The 17,916-nt window shown below is 37.9% G+C and overlaps 1 protein-coding gene across 13 annotated transcripts in view; it reads right to left on the reverse strand.

Moving 5' to 3' along the window:
- Positions 1-640: 640 nt before the first annotated feature.
- Nost (Nostrin) overlaps positions 641-17,916 on the reverse strand; it is a 205,149-nt gene continuing 187,873 nt past the window's right edge. For 10 of the 13 annotated variants that reach the window (XM_073974025.1, XM_073974021.1, XM_073974027.1 and 7 more), the window contains 5 exons: positions 6,012-6,097; positions 5,714-5,939; positions 4,889-5,638; positions 4,709-4,819; positions 641-3,427 (listed from right to left, as the gene is read on the reverse strand). In XM_073974025.1, the coding sequence (XP_073830126.1) occupies positions 2,609-3,427; positions 4,709-4,819; positions 4,889-5,638; positions 5,714-5,939; positions 6,012-6,097 (1,992 nt within the window). In that variant the 3' untranslated portion in view covers positions 641-2,608. Of the gene's footprint in view, positions 3,428-4,708; positions 4,820-4,888; positions 5,639-5,713; positions 5,940-6,011; positions 6,098-7,122; positions 9,139-15,922; positions 16,972-17,916 lie in introns of all 13 variants that reach the window. The other 3 variants (XM_073974017.1, XM_073974018.1, XM_073974029.1) reach the window with 2 other exon arrangements.

Consider the following 17,916-nt stretch of genomic DNA (forward strand, 5'->3'; position numbering starts at 1 on the left):
TTAAAAAAAACACTTGCTTGACTTTGTTATTGTTTGGATTTTTCGAACAGATTTATTGCCTTCCTAATATTATCATTTGTTAATTTGTCTTTAATGGGTTAACCCCAGTCGTGCAAACCAAAAAAGCAATTCCGAATGTTTTTCCAGAAAACTACAAATCTTTTTTAGGATATCTTTTTTCATCTGCATGGGCACATCATGAGCTACTTTGGGTAATTCTTATATTTAAAATATTGCTTACGCAGCACTGCTTTTAAATAAGCGTTTTGCGGTGCTCACTCTAGCCAAATACGAATGGACCGATCATTACACACATATGTTTGTGGGCTATTAACTAACCAAAAAGAACCCATAGAGAAAGTCAGCAACTTTTTGTAATTATAAAAATTGGCCATAACTCCTAGACTATAACAGATATTTGACTGAAACCAACTTCTGATATATTCTTTGAGTTTAGTTAATTAGAATTGTGCTTTTAAAGTATTGGATTTGTGCACCACGTTTAGACTGTATAGATTCAAACATTAATTGAGTTTTTTCTCGATTCAGGCAAATGGCGCATGGAACACTTAAGCATGACACCGACGATATGTTAATCCATTTTCTTAGCTTGTAGCAAAAAAAAAAAAACTCAGACTACTTTGTATTAAATCAAAAATTTATTTGAATTATTTACACATTTTATGTACGTACTGTTGTATATTCTAAAACCAAATTCCGTAAATGGAGGGTTCGTTGGCTTAAACAACTATGTGATATTCTTAATCGATTGTCTTATAACTAAAAAAGAAATCGTATGATTAAAAACTACATGTGTATGTAGGTAAATATGTAGTGAATTATTGCGTTGTGTATTATTGTTGAATTGCAAGTTAAATACGGATTTCAAGATGTACATAAGGGAATCCTTATGCTAACAATTATCTCGAGCAATACTACATTCAATTTGTTTCCTAGCTTCTATATTTATTATTCTAGGAGAATTTAAGCCAGCCCTAGCATTTGGGAGCATGGGGAAGATTTGGATATGTTGAGATATATATAAGATTTCGAATCTTTTTTATTGAAGAATATTTTTTTCGAACATCATACAATGATTACAATGGATATAAACATGAACAAATAAAAATGTGAAACGAAATTTCAATACTTAAAAATAAAAACTTATTAAATAAAGATCAAGTAATGAACAACTTATCGAAGAAAACTAATTAGGGTTTCGGTTTTAAATAGTTAAAAAAAAATTAAAAGAAAAAATAAATTGTCTTAAAATAATTAAATGTTAAATAATAACAGTAACAACAATAATAAAAAATATTGATTTACGAGTAAAGATACATAATCCGTTTGTTTTTTGGTTTAGAAGGGAGTGTAGAGTGGGGTTTTACGGGGCTCATACTTACATTTACAACAAAAAAAGCATTACACAATTAAGCGAATTTTATTCGTCTAAAATATACAAAATGAGAAAATCATTTTTTTTTGTTCTTTAATTTTGGGCCATTTTTTCACTTGTCAGTATTTCGCTGTGAAAACGAAAAGAAAGAAGTGCGGCAGTTGTTGGGGGCACTTCTTTCTAACACTGCAAGTGAACAAGCTCTCCTTATATTTAGAATTGTTTCATGTGGTGAGTTCCTTTATGAGATATACACATTTTCCTAAGGAAAACAACAAAAGGCACTACAAAGTTTAAACTATTTGCCACCACACAGAGGGTACTTGATTCTTGAAGATTCTTCTCTTGAAAAAAAAAAAAATAGATAAAATAAAAAATAGATAAAAGCAAGACTTAGAATGGACTATATCGAGCGAGGTAAGTATTGAGGGGATTTTCTGGGAACTTCTAGAAATCCAATTGCAAACATATTAATGCCAAGAATAACGAAATTCGAAAACTGATCAAGTAATATTTAAAATCATATACGAGAACTTTGGATAATTAAAACATTTCTAAGAGAGGTAGGTATACGAGCTAAATAAAAAGGTTGATTAACCATAAAAACACAATTCAAAAAAATATGTAAACAATTTTTCAGATGAACTCTAATTGAAACGTTTCTAGCGGCAAAAGTATCAATAAATACTAAACAAAATGTTCAAATGGAGGCTGATAAAGTGTAGATAAATACAAAAAATCCAAATGGAATCTAATTGGACGGTTTCGAACTGCTAAAGCATCGATATATTTGTAAAAAAAAAGACCTAAAAAAAAAGACCTATGATTATAAGGTTTTGAGTAATGCTTGCATAACACATTGTAGGTAAAGATAGATTTAACATTCTTTGGATTTCACATTCCCAACAAAATGGAATCAAACTACTCACAAAATCCATAAACTAAGTTATTGATATGTACATTTTAACAATTTTTGTTTTCTCACAAGAACTAAGTACAGCGGCGGCGACGACAATACAAAGAAAGCTATTGGCAGTCGTTTTGATGGAGCTTGGGACACTGGGTTAAGGCTGAGTTACTATCAAAGTCATCTTTTAGATTTCCTTGCCATACAACATCATTATCCTTAACATCCTAGCCTAGCCAAACTACAAAAAAATTGAACTTAAAAACCTCATACAATTACTATTATTGATATTGATTTGTTCTCCTTCAGGCAATCTCCTCCACATATGTTGCCGGGAATATACCCACTTGATTGCGTAATGCACCCAACCACCAACCATCTTCTTGTTTGGCATGAACTTCAATGATATCACCAGGAATCAATTCAAGTTCATCGTACAACTTCGGTGTATAATTATAGAGGGCCTTACATCTACCTAAAACTACATGATGATGTTGGGGTGTTGAAGATTCATTTTCGGTACTGTGGTCACCATTAATATATTGATGTTGTTGTTCCTGTTTAAGTTCCGTTGAATTTTGATAATAATTTTCCACGCTCTGCAAAGATTTCTCAATATTTGCCTTGTGTTCTTTACGTCCTCCCACCACACCTACTGTCGTTGTGGATGATGTCAGTTGACCCTCTTCATCTTCATCTTGAGAACTGAATTCATCAAAATCGGAGTCTTGTTGATTGGAGCCACCATCAGCCTGGCCACGATCATCACTACAGGCATCATCGTATAAATTTGCTGTTGTTCCGGACAACGTTTTATTTTTACCATTTACAACTCCTCCGGGAGCTGCTGCATTGGTGGTTACACAAATTTTTGTTTTATTTGAGAACGTTTCGATATTACTTTTACTGCGACTGAAATTCTTCATGGCAAAGTTGCCGTCTATAGATCCATTACCATCCACACAGCTAATATTTGTTGTTGATGTTGTTGTATTACTCTGTGAAATGCTGTCGTAGTCGTTGATCGGCTCATCGCCTTGTGTATTGCTGATCTTATCGTTGTTCTTTAGCCATAGCGGCACCTTAAGGATACTCTGTTGTAGGCCAGTGCGATCACGAGTTATCTGAAAGAAAAAAGAAGACGATGTGAGAAAGGAAATTAGACATCAATTTGCGTTGGTATCCAAGAATCAAAATAAATGTAGTAAACTCCCAACTCTATTCTAATGGCTTAGTTATTACTATTATTGTCTGAAAAAATTGTACTGTACAGGTGGTAGTGGTAGATAGAACAGAAGACCACCGTAGTGGTCTTCTATAGAATAGAAGATCACCGTAGGGGTCTTCTATAGAATAGAGGACCAACGCAGGGGTCTTCTATAGAATGGATGTCACCGTAGGGGTCTTGTATAGAACGGAACACCACCGTAGGGGTCTTCTGTAGAATGGATGACCACTGTAGGGGTGTTCTATAGAACGGAAGACCACCGTAGGGGTCTTCTATAGAATGTAAGACCACCATAGAAGCGCTCTATAAAATAGAAAACTACCGTAGGGGCCTTCTATACAATAGAACACCAGCGTGGGGGTCTTCTATAGAAAGGATAACCGCCATAGGGGTCTTCTATACAATAGAAGACCACCGTAAAGGTCTTGTGTGCAATAGAATACCATCTTTTGTCTCTTCTATACAATAGAAGACCACCGTAGGGGTCTTCTATACAATAGAAGACCACCGTAATGGTCTTCTAAACAATAGAAGACCACCGTAGAGGCCTTCTATAGAATGGATGACAACCGTAGGGGTCTTGTATAGAACGGAAGACCACCGTAGGGGTCTTCTATAGAATGGAAGACCACCCTCTATAAAATAGAAGACTACCGTAGGGACCTTATATACAATAGAACACCAGCGTAGGGGTCTTCTATAGAATGGATGGACACCGTAGTGGTCTTCTATACAATTGACCACCGTAAAGGTCTTGTGTGCAATAGAAGACCACCGTATGTCTCTTCTATACAATAGAAGACCTCCGTAGGGGTCTTCTATACAATAGAAGACCTCCGTAGGGGTCTTCTATACAATAGAAGACCTCCGTAGGGGTCTTCTATACAATAGAAGACCTCCGTAGGGGTCTTCTATACAATAGAAGACCACCGTAGGGGTCTTCTATACAATAGAAGACCACCGTAGGGGTCTTCTATACAATAGAAGACCACCGTAGGGGTCTTCTATACAATAGAAGACCACCGTAGGGGTCTTCTATTACAGATTCTCGCCATGCATTAATATCAATATCTGATATCCTACTAAGTTTGCTAAATATTTCGATTATACCCTTTATACAATCTTTAAGTAACCTGATTTAATGGATGAAATTTGTGTGTAATTTTCCAATATTTACCTGAATATGTTGGGCCAATGGATGTGACGATCTGGGTTTATGATCCAATTCCAGCAAAGCTGAATGTAATTTGAAACGGGCGCCCTCCAAATAAGTAAGCATTGAACGTATCTGTAAAACAAATAAAATCAATAAAACACCCTCATATCCCTTACAACCCTCCAATTTCTCCCAACTTACATGATACAACTTGTCTGTGATATTTTGATGTTCCTGACTATTCAGCGACTGTGAAAGGCCCTTCAAGCCATTACGTGATCTTCTCTCTCTTTCCAAGTCGGTTTTAACCAGCTGTAAAAGTTTAATCAAAGCATGTTTGCGTCTCTCACGATTCATGGCCAAGGTGGTGTGTTCACAATAGAAATCTGGCAGCAATTGTTCACTTGGCCCCTCAGCATTACGGCGTATGTTCTTGATTATTTGCATATCCTTGACAACATTACAATTATCCACTTGTGGCTGTAACCGCTGCATTAAACTTTCCATGATGGGATTCATGTTCGCCGTAAGGGCAGCATAGTTCGAGACGAAATTTTTCATGTTGATCAAACGTTGATTTTCAATATTTTGCAAAAGAGATGAACCACGCAGTACAGCCATTTCCCAGTCGACACGAGCGCGTTCGGCACGAACACACAGTGTGTAATATTCAACATCTGCCTTCTTCACAGCTTCTTCGGCCTTTTTCCGTTTATTATCCAATTTGGCACAATCTTTTTCCGCCAATTTGATTTCTTTCTCTGCCGCCTGTTTGTTGGAGCTTTGATGTAGCAAAGCAATTGAGGGAGATTTTTGTATTCTTACATCCAACATGGCATCTTGTAGTTTTTCATTTTCCCTGGCTGCTGTGTGAGAAGCCTTTTTGCCTTTGGCTTCACTGGCACGCCATTCCGCCAAGACACGAGCTGCCTTGTCAACATTACTTTCGACCTGGAAGAGAGAGAGAGAGAGAGTGAGAGGACAGTTAAGAGTTTATAAATTTGAATGTTCATGGTAAAGTCTTACCGATTTCCTGGTCTTGTGATGTCCCTCCACAATAGATTTCAGTGGCTTGACCACCTCTTCAGCCAATGAAGCAGACAACTGGCGATGTATATCACTGCGTGTTTCCATTTCTGTGGCCACACCACGCCAGGCATCAGCAATTGTTCCGGGTAATGCACGACATGCCTTGTTCAATTTATTCGCCATTTTCGACAGGGATTTGGAATACAAAAGTTCAGAATCAATTCTGGCGAGAAGAAAGAAAATATTTTTGTGTTGAACATTTTTGAGAGGAGTCTTCTTTATGTGTCACACTTACCTTTCTTGCAAGATGACAATGAGTTCTTTGCCAAAATCTCCACCCTGTTTAACATAACGACGCAATTCTTCGAAGCCATTTTGGCCCTGAAATGAGAAAGGGGAAATTGAGGTTAGGTTTAGAGTTACGTAAATAGTTGGAAGCAAAAAATAAGAAAAAACACTGGCCACATTTTCATAACCTCAAAAAACATTTAATACATTGTAGTTCTGCTGCATTCATCTTCATTTACCAGCAGTTCTTCAGTGCATCAGCCTCATTACATGCAGATAAGTTTGCGCTAGAAAGATTTTCTATGGGGGAAGACATACTAGAGATATTTTAAAGATTAAAGAGCTACTAAAGGCCTTCCAAAGACCTTATACGGACAGAAAACCTTCATAATATCTATGGACAGAAGATCTTCGAAAGGTGTTCTATGGACAGAAGGCCTTCTGAAGGTATTCTATGGGCAGAAGACATTCTAAAGCTCTTCTATGGCAGAAGAACTTAGCCTACCGGGGGCAGAAGATCTTCTATGGACAGATGACCTTCGAAACGTTTTCTATGGGCAGAAGTTCTGAAGTTCTTCAATGGACAGAAGAACTTCTGCGGGTCATCAATGGGCTGAAGACCTTCGAAAGTTCTCTATGGACAGAGGACCGCCAAAAGGTCTTCTTTGGATAGAAAAGTTTCTAAAGTCGTCTACGGACAAAAGAGTGCCTGAAAGCACTCTATGGAGAGCAGACATTGTAAAAGTCTTTTATAGACAGAAGACTTCTCAAGGCCTTCTATACACAGACAACCTTATCAAGGCCTTCTGTGAACAGAAGACCTTCGTAAGGCCCTCCTTCTAAAGGTCATTTATATGCCGAAGACTTGTATACAGAATACCACCTTAAGGCCTTCTGTAGACAGAAAACCATCTCAAGACTTTCTGTAGACAGACGAGCCTCCATAGACTTCTATAGACAGAAGACTTTCTCAATGCCTTCAAGGCCTTTTGTAGATAGAAGACCTTTTATGGTCTGAATAAATAGAAGACTTTCAACAGAACAAATCTTGAATACAGAAACAAATTTATGTAGTTCTTCTTTAGAAAGAAGACATTTTATGCTCATTCATTTCTTACCTCTTGCCCTGCCTTGTTCTTGTTGCTGGGTGGCGATTGTTCAGACTCTAACGAATCATTCAGTTCATTGCTACTATCAGCAATATTGTCACTACTTAGGCATTGACTTTCATATAAATGCACTGACGAAGTCATTTTAGAATCCCCACCACTTTCATCGAGGCTTTTATCCTGTGAAGCTCCTCGACTGGCCGCCTGCCTTAGCACCGTGCTACCATTCAATGAAGGTGAATTTCTACACTCTGCATTGCTTAGATTTAATTTTGAAGAACCCATCCTCTGGACCAATGGTTGACGTTGAACCACTTCTCGTATCTTATGGCCCTCCTCACCAATCCAATGCTTAACGCCGGTCCAACCTTTTTTGAATTTTTGCTTATTATGTGAGAAATTTATAAGGCGGGCATTTTTATTTTTCAGTAAAGTGATACGTCTTTCACTTGGCTTCAATTGATCGCGATGCATACAGTATTCCAAATCTATGTCCTGATTGAAATCTTCAGATTCATTTATTTGTCGGGTAATTTCGTTAAGCTCATCTATGGAAACGAACAGAGATTGGGGATTAAGACTTTGACAGCTTACGGATTTCAAATCATAGTCATCAAAATTCATTGAGGCTTGACTGCAGAGGCTGTTTTTGGATCCCAGACCGTTAGCATGGCGCTGATTTATGGAGGTACTGCTGCTAAAGACCACGCTGCGTCGTTTCGTGCGTCTTTGGTGTATATTTTCGGCACTTTGAAAAAGCTTTTTCTGGCTGAGAAAACTGCTACGTTTGGGTTCCAAAAAGAAGGGAGTGTTGGGTTCACTTTTACTTTTCAGAGCGCCTGCAGCCACCACTGATGGTGAAGAGTTCTCTTTGTCGGCATCATTGTCTTCCTCTTCCTCCATTACCTCATCCTCATCAACGTTAACTTCAGTGTCAGTTGTGGCTGCCAAATCGCATTTACTATGGCCATATAATTCCGGTAATTTTGGTAAGGCCATATTTTCAATATCCTCATCCATATCTTGGGACATTATTTGATCCCCGCCAGTGTCCTCTTCTTCCATGAGATTCATGGAGGGTGCCTTTTGTAGATAAACCTTGATTTCGGAGCGATGTAAATTCTGGGCAGATTGTGAATGAGCCTTTTGGGCCAATATTGATTTGGGTCGTTGATGATTTGCTGTCCTGGTGGTTTCGTAATAATTTGACATTTGATTGACGGGTGTCATGTCATTATCAGACGATTTATCAGTTGTTGGTGAGGTGGAATCCAATTCTTCTGTCTTCACTATTATCTTCTGAGGTGTTTCAAATGCCATTTCAAAAACATCTTTCTCCTGTTGCTCTTCTGCATCAGCCGTGATTACCACCGGTGTACTGCTAAGGGCATCAACAAAAATTTCATTTTCACTACCCGATGAAGAATGCACCGCCGCCTTTTGGGCCTCCAAATCATGCAGGGCCTTAATGTTGCTATTTATGGGTAAATCAATGGTTTTAATTTTACTGCAGTTTGTGGCGGCAATACCGCCACCAATCATTTTCAGACGTTCTTCACTGACATCAAAACGTTCAGCATCCAAGGTGGTTGACGATATTAGGACGGGAGCACCGATTTCCAGACGATGATCCTCGGATAGGGAACCGGTCATATCATAACTTCCGGAAATTACTTTTTGTGGTGATGTTGCCCGCCGACCTGTTTGGGCACGACGTGTTATTTTGTTGCTTAGGGTGGAGTAGCGTTTGCTGATCTTATTTATAAGGCTATTGTTTAGTAAACCACTACCACCAGCACTGCTGTTGTGATTGTTGTTGTTATTTGTCTCCGCCGGCACATCTGGTGCACTGTTCAGTTTGAATTTATGGGATCTTAGCCGATTCATTGTGTAGGGTTTTTGTTTTCTTCTTTCAGTTCACTTTACTTACGTTTGTTGTAAATTTGTTTGTCTTTTTAAATTGTTCTTAACATTTTAATTTGGATTTAAAGCCGTCTGCCGCTCTACTTTTTTCCATTTATATTTCTATTGATCGAAAGATAGATTTTGGGTTAAGAATTATTTTTCTTTTGTGTTATTAATATCTAAACACAACAACAAAAACATAATTTAAGATTTAATGAAAGCAAATTCGAATATACAGACCGAATATCGAAATCTTGGATCAATATAAAATCAAACCTGTCGTGGATTCCAAAATGGAATAATTAGTTTCCTGATAGGTGCAAAAATTGAATTAACTATGTAATAAAATAGGCCATTAGGCTTAATTATTATGAATAAATTGAATCGAAAAATTGTTCGACCACGGATAACCCAAATGCCTAAATTTGGTCAAAAAATGTATCTAAAAATGTATTTTATCTTTTGGTACCTTTATATGGGGGATATAAAAAATGGACGATTTTTAGTGGAGGAGCTTCGGGACCTCGTTTACAAATTGCGAGTTACCGTTCTTTAGGGGCTATACCAAAAAATGGACCTATGTATACGATTTTTGGTGGAGAAGTTGCGGGACCACTGAGAACCTCAATTTCTGCTACTGTGGTCAAAGATTATAGCTTAAATACTCAAAATACCGAAAATCTTCACGTATTAGGTTTAACGGAACCCCAACTTTAAGCAACGACACACTGTACACAAAGCAACAGGCTATGAAGTTTACCCAGAAGATTGGGGGAGAACATTCCGAAACTTTTCTTTCGCATTGGTTACTCCAGCGGCAAATCTGCTGTTGTCAGTACCATCCACCCATCCAAGCTTTCCAGCTCAGCGAAACCAGATTGTTCTGAAAGTAGCACGGACTCATTCAGATAATCTTTGGGAGGGTGACAGATGCAGCATCAACGAGCAAAAGGAAGTATAACCCAACAGGTATTGTAAGATGCTTTGTTATATGCTCAAAGCTACAGTCCTACAAAGCACCTATGGTATACCGCCAGCTTTCAATATCAGAATATTTCGGAATGCCTGCTCGTAGCTCTTTTGGTCCGTTTCGAGATAGAGAAGAACACCGGACCAGGTATCTGTTCCAATTGTCAGACCCGCAACAACAACATGTCAACATCGATGAGATGTAATGGATGTAGGAAATGCTTACACTTTCGAGGCTGCATAGGTCTTAGCCGCCTACAGGACTACTGCGATTGAGGTTATGTTGCTGCTTACTGCACCTCTCAGCGTGTCTCCAGCTTCGTCATAGGAATACGAGGCAACCCCGCACTCTTCACAACAGAAACAACAAACGGAGCATCTAACACCACATGATGTTTTTGTTGTTCAGTACTCCAAAAATGCATCATTCATGCTTTTTAAAATCAGCGAAATCGTAGACTTTATGAGACGAAGGAAGATTTATAAGCAAAGCTCATCGTCGACTGTAGCTAGTAACGTTGCGATGTTTATAGTAACGTTGACTGTAGCTAGTAACATTGCGATGGTTATAACATTTTGCAAAAGGAACGTCCTATAAGCGGAGGAATAGGGCTTGCCAATTTTATACATCCAGTACAAATCTATCTCGCTTCAGCTTGACTCTAGTCAGTTTTTGGATGGCATAACTATCTGAGTCTACACCTTTTTTACATGATTATTCTATTTGTAATTCGTAACATTTTAATTGTAATTCGAGAATTCCATTTGCAATTCGAATTATTCCATTTGTAATTCGAATTATTCTATTTGTTATTCGAATTATTCCAATTGTAATTCGATTGAATCTATTTGAAATTCGAATTATTCCATTTCTAATTCGAAATATTTTATTTGTTATTTGTTTTATTTGTAATTCGAATTATTCCATTTGAAATTCGAACAAACAAATTACAAAATTTTTTGGTTCCATTGAAATACAAATAAAACGTTTCGATTTACAAATACAATAATTCGAATCACAAATGGAATAATTAGTATTAAAAATGGAATAATTCGAATTACAAATAAAACAATACGAACTACAAATAAAATAATACGAATTACCAAAGGAATAATTCGAATTACAATAGAAACGTTTCGAATTACAAATGGAATCCCCGAATAACAACTAAAATGATTTGAATTACATTTGAAAAGGTGTAGGAAACTTCAAATGAGCTCATCATGAGCTTTTGCATTTCGTCGTAGGCAATGACCAGAGGGGTGCATCGCTGCCCGAGCAAATTGATAGCTACACATTTTGCACAATGAACGAATAAGTTCCCACGAGGATAAGAGAAGATTGTCACAACTCTCCAAACATCACCATTGTGGCCCCCGTCTGATAAATTACGTGTCCGACAACCTGTCATTTCCCTTGGCTCAGACCATCTTCCTATCATCGTCTCCGTTAACAGACCACCAGACTACAAAACCTCTGACCGCCGTACTTTTCTGAACCATGAACAACATGATTGTCATGGGTTCAGAGAATTTACAATCAATGCTTCAGAGAGCTTCCCATTCCCTAAGATCCTCGGCTAGCCGAGAGAATTTTTCGGAACATCGTCGCAGCCGCAGCCACTAGCTATATTCCTGCTGGTCGATTACCCGAAATCAGATCAAATTTGCCAGTAAAGGAGATGAGGCTAGCAAATGAAAGTGATGAGCTTTGTCATACGAAACCTGAAGTCCCAAGAGTTGGGGAAATTATTCTTCAAGCCAATATACAAGTAGCCATGCAACATTGGTACAGGATTAAGTAAATTGTGGACAGCGGTTAAATAACTCTCGAATCCAGAAAATAAGTAGTATGGAATAGCTGTTACTTTTACGGCGTGACAGTGACAAATCCGAAGAGGTGCGCGTGTTTATAGAGCAACCCGAGAGTGATGGGGCGTACTCCTTAACCAAGGGGGCACTACCATAGTTTACGATGAGCGATGTCGCAGACGTCATAGGAAACAGGAAATCATCCAAAGCGGAATCTCAATGGTAATGCTTAAGCAACTGGATGAGTTGGCAGCGTGGGTCCACTATCAAAGCCTGGCAGGAATGTCAATACAGGCGAATTGTACAGGCCGATCTCCGATCTCTTGTCGCCAGTAGCGATGATATTTTACCTCTACCTTTCTGAAATTCCACACAGTTCTTTCATCGGAGGAATTAAAAAAAACATTCTCCGCTATATTTACTGCTACACTCTTCACCATCTGTACGTCTGAAATGAGGCTCCCCAGAGCATATTGGACGATGGTGTTCTGATTATATTTTGCACATTTACGTCGTCCACGCAAGCCACAATTATTTGCAACAAGATAGGAAGCAGAAACAAGGTCCTCCAATGCACGATGGGGCCGATGACGTGTTTTTGAGGCAAAAAATCACAGGGGCAAGCTAGACCTTCAAAATTTCGTGCAGATGTTTATAATCGGCCTAGAAGCTAATCTGCCAAATTTGGTTGATATCGGTTCATATATAGATATAGCTCTCATATATATGTTCGCCCGATTTCGAGTAATTGATGGACCAAACACGAAAATTCTGTCCAATTATGATGATATTTGGAATATGTGGCGGAATTCGGACTGGAAATAAGTTTGCCAAGTTATTTTGAAATCGGTTCAGATTTGGATATAGCTCCCATATATATTTTCGCCCGATTTGAGGTATTTCGTGCAACAAAAAAAAATTCTGTCCAATTTCGAAAAAAATTGAAACGTGTGACAGGTTTGGATGTAGCTCCCATATATATTTTCACCCGATTTTAGGTATTTTGTGCAGCAATCACGCTATATATGTCCAATTGTGATGAAATTTAAAGTGTGTGACGGAATTTGGTCTAGAAAACATTATTGAGACATCATATTGAAATCGGTTCAGATTTGGATATATCGTTCATAAATATTCTCTGTCGAAGTTAATTGTTTTCTCAATTTAGTTGGTTGATACCGAACTTCCTTGAGAACATAGTTTAAATATTTTTCTTTTGACAAATTGGCCGAAACAGAGGCGGCATGAATCAAGGGTTTGGTATTGTTGCCGTGTTCATAGCAGACTTCCGAAGCAAGTTTTCTTCCTTCACTATAATCCACATTAGGGCGCCCTCTCTTCTTATTATCATTACCTTGTTCTAGCGTAAATACTGTGTCGCTAGCTAACCATAAGCTTTCAAATTGTAATACACGACTTTTTGACCTCCAATTTGTTATCCATTTTTGGTTAAGGCGTGCACAAATATTATAAATTTGCTTTTTAACTTCGGTCATGAAGTTGTCTTTGACACCTCGATTAAATTTTGCAGAAATCCATTCTATAACGTGTTTAGGTTTTCGCCGATTTTCCAACCAAAAATTAAAAATATCCAAATTTTTAAGTTTTACCAAATATAGAAGTTGATAATTTTTTTATTCGCAAGTATACGCAAAAATTCTTTTCAAAATCTGTTAGCCGACATTGTCACCTTTCACCAGATACATATTTTTACGACAAAGCACCCTGAAGCCGAAAGTTCTACTCCAAAGAACACATGGACGATACCACAGACTACATCAAAAACCATCTCTTACTGACACAACAAATTATTGACCACATCTAATATTACATTTACACTTTTAATAATAATCTTAATTTACATAACATTTCCCGTATTTTTCATTTTTAAAAAATAGATAATATCAACAGATCAGGTTTTGGCGCCAAAATACTTAAATATTTAATTACGACTGAATGTCAGAAATAAACGGAATCATAATTATGACATCTTTGACAGCTTGGCATGTCGCCGTGGGTCGTTGCCAGATTGTAATTTTTTGGTTTTGGAGGTTTGAAAGTGTTAAGAATATAATTCCGTTATTATTTGATTTCAATCGCTGACTTGAAAAAATGACTTTTTGCCTCAAAACCTGCCATTGGCCCCATCGTGCAATGGAAGAATATTCAAACCTGTCAGAATGCCGCCCGGAGGACTGCAACAGGATGCCTCCTCATGACACCAGTGAACCATCTTCATGACAAGACGAAGATTTTACCGGTACATCAACGCTACAAGTTGCTGTCGATGCAGTACCTGTTCGAGTGGACAGGCTTCCCCAACCCAGGCACGTTAGGAGAGACTTTCATGATCTGCAGATATAAAGATCCAAAGCTACAAGCTAGAAACCCTGGCTCAACGAGCCTGTAACCCGGAACAGATTGGTTGATCGGTCATTGTTTCAGTAGTTTTTTGAAGAACTATTTGTAGCTCTGCATGACTATCCAAAATCTTGAAGACCCCCAATCAAATGGATGAATCACCAATCAGCCTACAATAACAGTTTTCCTTTTTCATCCGATTAGGGCCTATATTGGTATCTTTAAGTATTTTTGGTTGGGCGCCACTTCCGTCACGGATATAAAGCATCAAAGATTGGGCGCTGCAATATATCGACAAAATTATCAACCTATTTTTAATCTCCTTATTATTTTAATGATCAACAATTTCTTCTCTTTTCCTGTGGATTTTGAAGAAATATTTGTAGCTCTGTATGACTCTCAATTGCGTGAAGATCCACTGGGAAAAAGAAAAATCTCTAATCAGGATATACTAATCCTCTTAGGGGAAAAATGTTCCTTTTTATCAGATTAAAGCCTACATTAGTAATTTTAAATATTTTTGGTTGGGCGCCACTTCCGTCGCGAATATCAAACATTAAAGATTGGGCTTCACAATATATCGACAATATTGTCAACCTATTTTTATTCCCTTTATTATTTTAATGATCAGCAATTTCTTCTCCTTTCCGGTGGATTTTGAAGAAACGTATGTAGCTCTTTATGACTACGCAAAAGCTTTCAATTGCTTGAAGGCCCACTAGAACAAGATTAATCTCCAATCAGGAGAATAATCTTGTTAGGGGGAAAAGTTTTCGTTATCCGATTAGGGCCTATTTTAGTATCAGCAATTTCTTCTCCTTTCCTGTGGCGCCACGATATATCAACAAACCTATAAAGTTATTTTTATTCTCTTTATTATTTTTAATGGGGAGCCACCTTGGTGCAGTGGTGGTGCACACAGAAAGTCTCCCGTTTAATCCCTGACCAGAACATCAACATTTTTGGCGGTGGGAAATCCCCTCAGTGTAATGCTAGCCAGTTCCGTCGCTGATAGTCAACTTCAACGATTGGGCGCCATTTGCCATTATTTTGCAATAATCGAAACTTTCTTTCTCCTTTCGATTGTTTTCGATTATTGCCCACCCGCAACTAACACACATTGAGGTCAAATATAATCGCTTATGTTTTAGTTCTTTCTCCGCTTTTCACAGTCAAAAATAAATTATGTTTTGCTGCTACACAACCAGAACAGAAACCTAGTTTTTACGTCGTCAAAAGATTCGCGTGAAAATGAGAACAAACATAAGATATGAGGTGCTTTAGAACCATTACCAGCTCTCAAGTCATTTAGAGGTTTGCTTGATGTCTAGAAGCTCTGCCTTAATCATAAGCCAGTGCTTGTTAGCCATACAATCTGCGTTAATGATTGTTCCAATACAAATCTTTGCTTTAGTAGAGGAAGTCAGTCTATCCAAATACCTTTGAAAGGCTTTTTTAACCTCACAAGTAGCCAACGCATGTCGTGCAACATTAGTTGCTAATTAGGTCTTTTTGCTGGAGATTTGCGGAATATTTCAAAAACGGGACACACTAGACTGGGAATACAACCTGATACCTGAGAAACCATCAAAGCCATTCAAGAGTTGTAGGAACAAAATACAAGTAAATCATGCAAAAAGTGTGCAGCCACAAATCTATGGAAGCCAAATGAACAGCAAAAACAAAAAGAAAAAGAATGAATTTGAATAACATGACATAAAACGCATGCTTAAGAACAAAACAAAAAACTTTAGAGACCCACCTGCCTGACCAAAAGTGTGTGTAGAGTAGAAGAAGTAGAAGAGTGGATGGGTGGGTGTATGACCCACCGTCATTGTTAGTTAACAAATGTGGAACATTTCTAGTGGTCTCATCTAGAGTTTTTTCCTCGGAACAAAACACGCTCTTCAGAAGGTGGTGTCAATGGTGGTTGCGTAGGCGCTCTTCCGAGAAAACAACCCGCACACAAACGATGAACTAAATTCCTTAGCATAAATCTCCCCCTAAGGGGTTAAGGCGGCGTTTTTGGGAAAGAGGGCAGCCAGTTCGTTGCACGTTCAAATGCAACAACATCTCTTAGAGCACAGGTGGGTGATTTGCATTGTTCTTCGGCTGTTTGTCAATGATATCAGCCTCAAATCGATACATAAGTTCGAAGACTTCTTTCATTTGTTGCATTCAAATGTAACGACACAAACGACAACGACATCAGCACAAGGAGGAGGAGAAGAAGGCATTAAAGTGGTAATGCTGTAGCATTGGTGGCGGGTTGGCTAGCTGAATGAATGCAGGTCGCCCAAATCTCTTGCTCAAAGAAGGTATGGGAGGTAAAGCTCGATACTCGTTATTTAAGCGGTTTACAAAATTAAAAAAAAACACACACAAAAATCACAAAAACAAAACACTGCAAAAACTTAAACTGAAACAGGGTCGGTAGGTAGCTAGATTGGTTGCTTGGATTCTTGTTGTGGTCTTCATGCCACCACCACCACCGATAACACAGCGACATCTGTGGTTTCAATTATTGGCTTTGTAGTTTCTTCAAATGATTGAAGAACAACAGACAAAAAGTAAATACTTCGATAATCACACAATAGATGATTGTCATGGCATGGTATTGGATGCGAAGACTTAGAGAGATGTTTGGTTTTTGTTTTGCCGCCATTGCTGACGTTCCTTCTTCTCCGACTGCTGTTGTTGGACCATAAAGACATTTAAGTTTTTTGTGGCGCGTGTGATGATGCATTGAATTACGTTTCGTTTTTTTTTTTCGTTTGTATTTGTAATTTACACCTGAATTAGCTGCGACAGCTAGTTAAATAACCATAAAACAACAAAAATTATATTGGATTTTTTGGTGCAGATATATCAAGGTGTTGCACTTGCAAGAAGAAGTTATTACTTTTTTAAGCAAAATTACCAAGGAAAAATATTTTATTCTTAGAACCTAAACAAATTTTTGTCCATTGAAAAAATATCTTCAAAAGCTGAGGAGAATATAAATGTTCCACAAACATCCCAGAAGAAACATGGGATACTCCTCTCATATCAATAAGTGCATCCCGATTCATATTAGCTCAATGATATGGCACCTACTGTTTATCGCCAACTCCGAACAGCTTGTCTTAAAACACCACTTGTAGAGAAGTTTTACATGACTGAAATGTTCAGGAAAAATCGCCAACTGAGGGATATTTTGCCACTGTTGCAAATGTGATGTAGCCTAACCTGGGAATCGAACACGGGCATTCAGTTTGCGAGACGGGTATACCATGGAACCACAATGTCTGCAGTTCGATTATATTATTATATTAATATCGAGTATATTATTATATTAATATCGATTATATTATTATATTATATTACGAGTCCCAATAGTTTGTCGAAGATGGTAGAACTCTAGCAAAATTTTGGAAGCCACATTGGGCGAATAACCCACTGCAAAATAATGTAAACAAGCTGCATCTGCATTACCAGTAAGCTAAAAATATTAAAAAAATAAATGCGATAGTAGGCACCGATAAACTGCGGTTCTTTCCTTATTGCATATACATTGTACATTAGGGTGGTTTTAAAAAAATCGATATCGGATATTTTTATGCGACACCCCCCTAAAGTGTTAAGTTTTGCTAGATTTAAAGATTGCCAAAGTTTGAGCACAATCGGAATATGTTAACACGTGCCACTGGGGCCTGAAAGTTTCCATAGTAATTTGTATGTGGACAAAGGTGAATTTTCACGAAATTGCCCTAAAGG

The sequence above is a fragment of the Musca autumnalis genome, unplaced genomic scaffold (genome assembly GCF_047663935.1).
Source record: "Musca autumnalis isolate F117 unplaced genomic scaffold, ASM4766393v1 scaffold_3, whole genome shotgun sequence".
Taxonomy (NCBI): Eukaryota; Metazoa; Arthropoda; class Insecta; order Diptera; family Muscidae; genus Musca; species Musca autumnalis.